This window comes from Dipteris shenzhenensis, chromosome 1, assembly GCF_047967505.1.
Source record: "Dipteris shenzhenensis isolate YYH24624 ecotype China chromosome 1, Dip_SZ_1.0, whole genome shotgun sequence".
Taxonomy (NCBI): Eukaryota; Viridiplantae; Streptophyta; class Polypodiopsida; order Gleicheniales; family Dipteridaceae; genus Dipteris; species Dipteris shenzhenensis.
In genome coordinates, this window is record NC_141596.1 from 27,870,974 (window position 1) to 27,881,615 (window position 10,642).

The 10,642-nt window shown below is 42.3% G+C and overlaps 1 protein-coding gene across 1 annotated transcript; it reads left to right on the forward strand.

Moving 5' to 3' along the window:
* Positions 1–3,938: 3,938 nt before the first annotated feature.
* Positions 3,939–5,297, forward strand: LOC147905647 (uncharacterized). The gene has a single exon (XM_087372772.1). It carries the CDS (start codon positions 3,939–3,941, stop codon positions 5,295–5,297), a length of 1,359 nt encoding a protein of 452 aa, XP_087228898.1.
* Positions 5,298–10,642: the final 5,345 nt, after the last annotated feature.

The following is a 10,642-nucleotide window of genomic DNA, read 5'->3' on the forward strand; positions in this document are numbered from 1 at the left end:
TTTAACAAGCTAAGAGTAGTGTGGTATGCCAATGGCACGTGGCCAAGTCCACACATGCATATCTAACATGTGGTGCATGTAACTACATGTAACAAGTTGTAACTTCCTAACTGATAGGAGGAGTTAATAAAAGAGCTGTTCTCAAGCTCCTCAAGCCAAGAGAAGGGGACACGTTTGCAGAAGTTAATTGTTGTAGCATTTCACATATTGGTGGAGACGCCAAATGGAGGAACAGCACATGGAAGAGGCTCACGCCACTGACCCTCACCCTCAGGACCTAATCTTTACTCTCATGTCCCAGCTTTCGCAGATGAACTAGGAGTTAATGTCATTGCTGGCCTCTCATCATGCATCAAATTCATCCACACCATCGAAGGACAACAAGGTTCTCGGTCGAAGTCTTTTCGCAGTCTTCCCATAGAAGATGTCATGGTATGGATCGACCATTTCGAAAACATCACCGGCTACCATTCTTGGTCAGAGGAACGAAAGGCACTAGAGCTCCGCATAGTTTTGGAGGGCATTGCAGCAACCTAGCTCATACAACAGCACGATTCCATCAAGCATCATTGGCCTAGTTTACGACATCAATTTTTACAAAACTTCGCACATGCAAATGTGATGCAAACTACACTTTAGCAACTGCAAGATCTGTTTCAAAATGAACCTGAACCTGTGGCACAATTTGTGGTAAAATTGAATCAACTTCTTATGGGGGCGGATTCTTCCATGTCAAAGGACATGAAGCTATTCTTTCTCTGGCCAAGACGACATTTCTCATTGCACAAGAGATCAGGGTCCTAAAACATTTTATGACGCTGTCCAAATAGCTCAAAGAATTTAGTTGTGCATTTCGAGGGAACATAAGCAAAGCATGCATTCATCCTGTCCTTAGAGAAGCACAGAGTTCTAATAGACACAGTTGTTCCTATGGGCATTGATGTGCAAAACTCACAGAGTACTAATCGGAATTCATTCAAGAAATGATTACCTGAGTGAGATGAAAAAGGACACCCGAGATGTTTCAATTGTAACCGATACGAGCATGTGGCTAAATATTGCAGGTCTCCACTGAGCGGTTGGCTATGTGAGGCCAGCCAACCGCACTTGCAAGCCTCTACTGCACATAGTCACCAAGTCTGCATTGTTACAACTATTCACAAGGAGTTTTGTTTTAATGTGTTAATCAACACCAATAGTTCCATCTCTTTAATTAGTCCCAAACTTCAACAACAGCTAACTTTCCATTCTTTCAATGGTCCACAGGTGTAGGTCCTTTTTGGGATCACCAAACCTTGTATCAATCCAATACTTTGGTGGATGCTACGTTCTCAATGCAACATCAATCCTTCTCTCATTTAGTGTATCTGCTCCCTAAACAATTATTTCTACTTACCTTAGATTGTGATTGGTTATCTCAAAATAAAGCATTGCTAGATTTTCATCGACATACTCTAATAGTGTTATGAGGCATATCGATACCTTGGATACATTGGGGTTCGTATTCAAGCATTTCTTGTTCATAGTCAACCACTATAGTTCCAATTTCCAAGCGAGTTTAAGGGGTATGCACATTGCTCAACAAGTTTAAGTCCATCATTTATCATCCTCAGCGTCCAACTCGAACAACAACACTGTTTTTCACAACATTTGCAATCAACACACCCCATAAAGATGGCAATTCAAAGACATTTGCCCAAACAAATACAATGCATAAATCAAGCAATTCAAGAGATGCCACAAAAAAAGGTAATTCATCCATCATCAAGCCCATGGGCTGCTGACTAAGAAAGCAAATGGGGACCCCAGATTCTGTATTGATTATAGATCACTGGATGAAGTCATAGTACACGATGTCTATCCATTGCCTCATTTGACCAACTTATTGGATCAATTAGGATCTTCAGCCTATTTTACCTCACTGGATCTAGCTGCAGGTTACTGGTGGTAGATCCCGATCGACCTTGGAGATGCAGAAAAGACTGCATTCAAAACTCCAATAGTTCTTTACCAATTTGAAGTCATGCCATTTGGGCTTTCTGATGCTCCGAGTACTTTTCAGCGATTAGTGAACATCATTTTTCATGATCTCACCACTAAGAAAGTCCTCATCATCTAAGGCTTGATGACATCTTGATTCATACGGCTTTGTGGGAGCAACATCCTTTTATTTCTAGTTTCTAGAAGTCACGATCCACGACTTTTTGTCCCTCGATCACTTCATTATCATTTCATAGACTATTTCCACTCACACCCCCTTTTTGGTCATTTAGGTGTCTACCGTATCCTCCAAATAATCCGCAATCAATATTATTGTCTGAAAATGAGAACTTTCATCACCGACCATCTAAGCGCCTATCTAATTTGCCAAGCCACTAAGCCCTCCCACAATAAACCACCAGGATTTCTACAAAACATTCAAGTTTCAAAACCTTTCGAACTAGTCTCTTGGGATATAATTGGTCCTTTCCTAGAATCAATTACAAGAAATAAGTATATAATTGTGCTTATCGAGTATTTAACGCGTTGGTGTGAAGCTGCAGTAGTCAAGGAGATTTCTGCTAGTACAGTCACAAAATTCCTAATCGACAATGTGATTTCATGACATGCATGTCCAAAGACGGTCCTTTCTTATCAAGGCACAAACTTTAAGTCTCAGGTGATGGCAGTTCTTGCACAATGCCTTGGAATCACTCTTTCATTTGCCAGCACGCACCATCACCAAATCGTGGGAGTCACCGAACACCTCAACAAGACATTCAGACAAGTCTACATCAGCCCAGCTCATGACAATTGGGACCAGATATTACCATATGTGCTTCATGCACATCGAACAACGGTATAGGCATCAACATGAATCAGTCCGTTCTGAGCTCTTTATGATAGAGACCCGCCGTTCCCTCCTTAGCTCCCAAACATCATAGTCCCAACACGATTCAAAGATGCTGCAGAATGATACCTTTACCTTCAGCAGGTTCAACCTCTACTCCAATCTTCCTTGTTGCACAACCTTCAGATAGCACAACAGTGACAAAAGAGACAATATGATGATGGCAAAGTCGACATCCACTACAACAATGGAGATCTGGTCTCTGTCTATTTCCCAGTCTGAAGGAAAGATCTTTCCAAGAGCTTCATGCACAACTGGATCGGCCCATATAAAGTAATCGACAAGATGCGAACAATACACATACAAGGTCCAGAATGGTTAAGTAATCAACAAGATGCGAACATACACATACAAGCTCCAGCGTCTAGGGTTTCCTCTTAGGGAGGGAGGTGTGGTATGCCAATGGCACGTGGCCAAGTCCACACGTGCATGTCTAATGCGTGGCGCATGTAACTACATGTAACTAGTTGTAACTTCCTAACTGATAGGTGGAGTTAAATATAAAAGAGCTGGTCGAGCCAAGAGAAGGGGAGGCGTTTGCAGAAGTTAACTCTTGCAGCATTTCACAGTGGAAATGGAAAAAGTTGTAATTATGATGACTTTGCAATTAAGTGTGCGCTGGCTAGAGGAAGTTGAGGATGAGAACTTTTGTCATTGTTATTGACAAGCCGCAAATACCTAAGAGGACAGAAAGTTCCACAACCTTCATGATACACTTTCTAAAGAACCGGCACACTTGGTAAGATCCGGCACCAGCTCACCTCCAACCTTTTTTATGCCTTGTAATATACCTGCAGCACACTTTGTAAGATCCGCCACCCCAAACGATGCAGCTACATATTATGCCTCGTATACCCACAGCTTTGATATACATCCATCTCTGATTATCATACCTCTACGCTTCTGTTGTTTCCAATATCTTGCCATGTTACGTCCTTTGCTCCTGCTGCTCTTTGTCGCAGCTTCACCTCGCTCTTGCTTTGCTTTCTGGGTTTACAATGGCTCCCAGGGCTTATTCTATCAGCCTACTCCCAATGAAGACCGGATCATGGACTTCTCTTCGGTGGGCTACAAAGAAGGGAACCAACCCTTCCCCTCGCCCCCGGTAAAAATCGCATTGCGCCCCTCCGGAGGCCCTGATGCTCCCCAAATCCAACGCGCTATCGACTATGTATCTTCTCTTCCACTCGACAACTCTACCGGCTTGCGCGGTGCTATTCAACTTACGAGCGGGCATTTCGACGTTCGTAATTCTTCTTTCCGGATAAATGCCAGCGGCATTGTCATACTTGGAAACGGCACCGATAACAATACGGGAACCGTTCTCCATGCGCAGCAGCAAGTTCGTGTGCCGCTGTTTAATGTGAGTGGAGAGGGGGAGTGGGTTGAAGTAGGATCACGGGCGATTGTGACTAGAACTGCTCCTTCTGGTACTAAGGAAGTCTTTGTGGATGCAATAAAGGACTTTTCTGTTGGCGATGAGGTGCTCGTCGGCTGGCCACAGACCGAAGCGTGGTTAGAGATGATGAATATGTCAACAGTCTGGGCAAACCGCAAAAACTTTGTGACCAAAGTGGAGCGCAAGATTGCTGCAATCGATAGAGCCAGCATGAAATTCACGCTCGACATCCCCCTCCCGTTTCGAATCGATACACAATACCTAGGAGGAGTAAACGTAGCTTACATCACCAAGTTCTCCTATGAAGGCAGAATACGAGAGGTGGGTCTGGCAAATTTCCTGGCCGAGCAACAGGCAGTCCTGCCGTACGGCAACGGCACCTTCATCGACTTTTTCGCCGTGGAGGATTCATGGATGAGCAACGTTGTTATTCGTGATTTCGGAGGAGACACCATGACCATAGCTGGAAAACGCATCACCGTCCAAGACTTGCAGCTGATAAGAACGATACCTGCCCCACGCCACGGACCCAAACCTGCAGATATCGCTCTTCAATACACAGGATCTCAGATCCTTGTGAGCAACACCATCAGCGTGGGAGACCACGAATTCAACTTCCTGACAAGGAACGGGGTCAATGGACCCAACGTCTTCTACAACTGCACCGGCATTGGCACAGCCAAAGCGCAACCGCATAGCCAATGGGCTACAGGGCTGCTTTACGACAATGTGAACCTCACAGCCGGAACCATAGATATCTTTAACAGAAATCAGATCGCGGGCTGGCTAGATCACGGGTATGCAGCTGGATACGCAGTTGCCTGGCATTGTACCAGCAAAACGATCACGGTGGTGAATCCCCCAGGAGCTGCAAACTGGGCGATTGGATGCAACGTTACCGCGATCGTCAAGCCCAATCTCGGTGTACAAGGCTACATTGACCCCAATGGTATTCCTTCTCCTGATCTTGTCTCCTTATACAGAGCGCAAAAAGGTCTCACCCTTTGAATTTGGAGGTGACAAGTAGAAATACCTACGTAGTTGCTGTTAACACATGCCATAGAGAGTTAATAATTCCCTTTCAAAATTTTGAAATATTGAAGCTTCACATTTCAAATTATGTAGGATATTTCACATGATATTCAAGTGTGGTTTTCATTGGGTTACAACTCTTATGTCTAGTTTGATGCATATGGAGCCTCTCTCTCTCTCTCTCTCTCTCTTAAAACTATGGGTGCCTAAACATCATGCAATTTGTTATGCTCCATTAAATATGACTCTTAATAAGAATTTGTTTTATGCTACTTGCATGCTTTGAAATGGAAGAAATATTAATATGAGACTTTCATTGCACATTAGCTTAATCTTGAGCAATACTAGCTTAGTGTGCTTGTGGAGGCATTTGTTATATTATGGTATGTCCAATGTGATATTCGAAAAAATGTTAATCTAAGAAAGCGGATGTTAGACCCAAATGCTTTAATAAATACATGAGAAAATTTAATAGATAAATGAGCAATTACAAAATATACAAGTCTTATAGGTTTAAACTTTTTAATTAAGACAACGTTATGTCATGTTAATTGAGCAAATTTATAGAACTTTATTGAACATCAAACATGTCTTTTGCATCAATTTGTTTTGGCTTTTGGATCATAATCTTCACATATGGAAGAGAACTTGGTGTTACTCATTAGCAAAAATGACATCTTCCACAACAAGACAAAGCAACTATAGACGTGCTTGATAGACGCGCAAAATAGCGGGCACGTCTATAGGCACTACTAGAATAGTGAAAACACTAGTGTGTCTAATAGCGCGTCTATTTGTGCGTCTAATAGCGCATCTATTCACTACGAATTAGACGCAGATTTAGATGCAAAACAGAGAATACAGAATGTGATATTTACGTGCAGGCTGATAAATGTACATCACTGCTTTCCAAAACATTGCCCATGATTACCAAAGCACATAATTTTAATAAAAATATCAATGCTTTTTGGGAAAGTACCCACATATACAAAAATTAAGTGAGGTGAGGAGAATGAGACAATATGTAAAATAGTTTTGCCAATATCAATGATGGGCTATGGTTCAACCTCATCCTCAATGAGATTAACCCTTGCCAAACTATCTACTTCAAAATCCAAACCAATGTTGAGATCTACAAATACATTCAGCCCACTACTACTACTTACGCTACTCATGTGCTCATCGAAATCAGCATCACCAATGGTAGGCTCGTCCTCATAGGTAATGGCCTCAATATCTGTATCTCCTATCTCATGATCATCCTCCTCTCTCGTATCACAGTCATCATCACCTCCATGGCCATGATCATCCTCCATACGCTCCATATTAGTAAATGTACTATACATCACTTTGGAACGTGGCATAATAGGTATGACATGGGCCACCACCTATTATAATCCACCATTGGTTGATAGACAACCTAATTCAAACACAAATACAATCATGTTATTTTCCTTGCATCGAAGGTATCAAATATTTAGAAGTGAGTATTTTTATATGTGTGTATAATACATGTTCACATTGTTGCGGTAGTACTAGTGTATCCTTCTTACATTGACAAAACTTTGTGGAGTCAATAGTTACAAAGCCACTTGCATGGCATTTGATTGTTGCATTAGGGCCTCTTTCCACTACGTCCTTAAACCACTTTACATCCAAAACATACACAAAGAAGCATCAAAAGTCAAGCTTAATAATATCTTGGATTATGCCACAATAATCATCCATGGCTCCATTGGCTCCCTCAAAGCTAGTAATGACATTGCAATCTTGTGTGTTTCTCTTATCATCAATCCATTGTGTTTGAAAATGCTTGCCCTGACCATATAGCATTGAACATAGTACACTACACCAAGACAAAATCAATTAAATAAGCAATCTAAATTGTCAAAAGCTCCTAACTTATACATAGCATTCTATATACCGACCTTGCTCATGCATCCCCTAGCGTACTCCCGTTCTTCCATTGTGATATGCATCCCCTCGTCTCTCTCTGCTCTCTCCATTTCATCAAGTAGCCAATCCACATGAATATCCTTTGGAAGTCCTCTTAGACGCTGAGGGTATGGCACACGAGATCCATGGTGTGTACGAAAGAGGGCCCTTTCTTTTTTTCTTCTTGCCTTTGCATCCTTGTATCTTGTCACCCATCTTTTCATCACATCACTATTAAGCATGCAATAAAGGTTGATATTATTAAGCAACTTCGTGTCTATTACTTTGCTCCGTCCTTTCCCTTGAGGCACAATAGAGGTCATCCTTAGGTCTTCATCATCTCTCCAAAGTCATGGGAGAGAGCTATCCACATCAACAAGAAACTCAAAAATATATACAAGTGACTCTTTTACCAACCAACCCTCAGCCATGCTACCTTTTGTCCTTGCATTTTGTCTCACGAAACCCTTCAAGGTCTTCATGAAGCACTTGAGGAAGAACAACCATCATGCATGTACAGTACCACATATAGCAATCTCATCCACCAAATGCACTATGAGATGTAGTTGGCTTATGAGAATAGAACGTGAAAATGTCTCCTCCACTAAACAAACCACCTCCATTGACATAACTTGAGCATTCTCAAGCGTGGTGGGATCTATTTCCTTTGAGCTCACATACCTAGAACGGAAAAAGTATGCCATATTAGCAATATGAACACGTTCCATGGAGCATTGATATGCTTCATATTTTGTATCTTGTAAAGTACCTCACAAGCTCTCCCATCTTGTAAATACAATCCTTCACATCCTTCGATGCACTACGAGAAATACTAGTAGGTAGTATGAACTGAACACATGAGGAATGGTTGATTAGTTGCTTCTAATTCACTCACAAATTTGAAAGGAAAAAGATATTATGCACATTAAATACTTACTTGGAGCATCTTGTGCCAATCATGAGATTTCAAGCCATATAATTTCTCTACACCTCTTTTCTTGCTCTTTGTGAAGGCCCTCTTCAATTACCTCATGCATCCAGTGGGAGTATGAATTGTAGTGATAGCTTATTTCACTGCCACCATATTCTCTAGCTTTGATAACCTCCACAGTGCATGAGGTAAAAAGACACGCCCATTTGGCCTCTCTTGTGGCCAAGCTTCACGCATCCTCCCTGTGGTGCGTAGATCCTCCCTTATGCCTACAGAATTTTATGTCCCATTCAAATGTTCCCAAATGGTAGATGCCACATTCTTGAAGATATGCATGGCATCAAGCAAGTGATTGATCTTGAGGTGGAACCAATATGGTAAATGATAAAAAATGGAGTATCTAAACAAAAGCTAGTGTTAGCGTGCAATCTTTATTTCCATTCAATATAGCACATAATAGTTACAAACCCTTATCGGCTCATGTCAAGTGGTGGAGGAGTCATGGGACAGCATCCCAAATTCTCATCCAATCTCCTGCAGTGAGTGACTGTGGGGGGATTTCATTCGAAGGGGTGACATATCTAGGATGATCAGGTGGAAGAAATTGATGGTGATTCTCATAGATGACCTTATTCAATGTGTCTGCTCGTGAGGCAACTAGCGAAGGAGCACAAACAGGACATGCATGGTAACCTAATGTAGTGGGACCTGAACAATAGATGCAATTAAGAGTTCAAGGTGGGTTTAGGATGCCACATCGATTGTTTATGAGAGTGCTCTCAACAAAAGCAAGAACGGAAGAAGGAGAGAGAGAGAAACAGAGAGCCACACAAGTTTTGGTGGGTGCAGAACCACCCTAATCTTCTTTTTCATTCATTTATATATGTGTTTGAGTATTGTACATAACCGGGGTAAAGGCACAGTGACCTTTAACCCCCACAACCTCCCACTTAAAGGACAATGTGCCTTTAAGGGAGAACAACCAGTGAGCATACTATCCAATGCCCATCAATACACGACAATACTCAAACCGTTGACTAGGTAGACTCTTCGTCAGCATATCTGCAGGGTTATCATCTATATGAACCTTGACAAGCTCTATGCGCTTGTCCTCAAGTACCTCCCTGATGAAATGGTACCTGACCTCAATGTGTTTCGTCTTTGCATGAAAGACCGGATTCCGTGCTAGCTGAATAGCACTCATGGAATCACTATGCAATGTCGGTACACCTGTATGAATCCCCAAATCTCCCACTAGCCGATCAAGCCATATAGCCTCCTTGCAACCCTCTGTGGCTGCAACATACTCAGCCTCTGTGGTAGAAAAAGCAACGCACTTTTGTGCACGAGACATCCACGACATTGCACCACCTGCAAAGTGAACACATAACCAGAAGTGGATCTCCTACTATCCACATGCCCTGCATAGTCTGAATCTATGTACCCAAGTACACGCATGTCTCCTCTACCAAAGCAGATGCACATCTCCTTTGTACCCTTCATGTACCTCATGATGCACTTAACTGCCTCCCAATGCCTCTTTCCTGGATTAGCCATATACCAGCTAACAACTCCCACTGCAAATGCAATGTCTAGTCTAGTAGCTATCATAGCATACATAAGACTCCCAACTACTGATGCATAAGGAACCTTGGCCATCATGGCCCTTTCCTCGTCTGATTTGGGACTATCTGTATGACTCAGTTTCACATATGGAGGCAATGGAGTACTCACTACCTTCCCCCCCTCCATATTGAAACGCTGCAATACTTTTGTAACATACTCTTTTTGTGAAAGCCAAAGGAGTTTCCTACTCCGATCACGCGTGATGCGCATACCAAGAATATGACCTGCAAGTCCCAAATCCTTCATATCAAAGGCCTTATGCAACTTGGCCTTTAATGCAACTAGCTCATAAGTATTCTTGCTAGCCAATAGCATATCATCCACATATAGTGCCAGGATTATCAGGCTATTATCCTTAGCCCTTTTAGTGTAGAGGCAGTGATCAATTTCATTCCTTCTAAAACCCTGGGACCGAATGAAAGCATCAAACTTCTGATACCATTCTCTAGGTGCTTGCTTAAGACCATAGAGACTCTTCTTTAGCTTGCAAACTAAATGCTGTTTGCCCTTTTCTTCAAAGCCTTCCGGCTGCACCATGTAAATTTCCTCATGCAAATGCCCATGCAAGAAAGCTGTCTTGACATCCATTTGCATAAGCTCCATATCCTCTGATGCCACTAGTCCAAGCATGCATCTAAGTGTGGTCATCTTCACAACCGGAGAAAATATCTCATCAAAGTTCACACCCTTCTCTTGCTTGAACCCTTTAGCAACCAAACGGGCCTTGTACCTAGGCACATCATCACCTGTGACCTTCATTTTGTAGACCCATTTACATGGCAATGCTTTCTTTCCATGTGGCAAAGAAACCAAGTCCCAAGTCTTATTC

Coding starts and splice junctions, on each gene's coding strand:
- LOC147905647 (XM_087372772.1), top strand. CDS start 3,939: ATGGACTTCTCTTCGGTGGGCTACAAAGAAGGGAACCAACCCTTCCCC.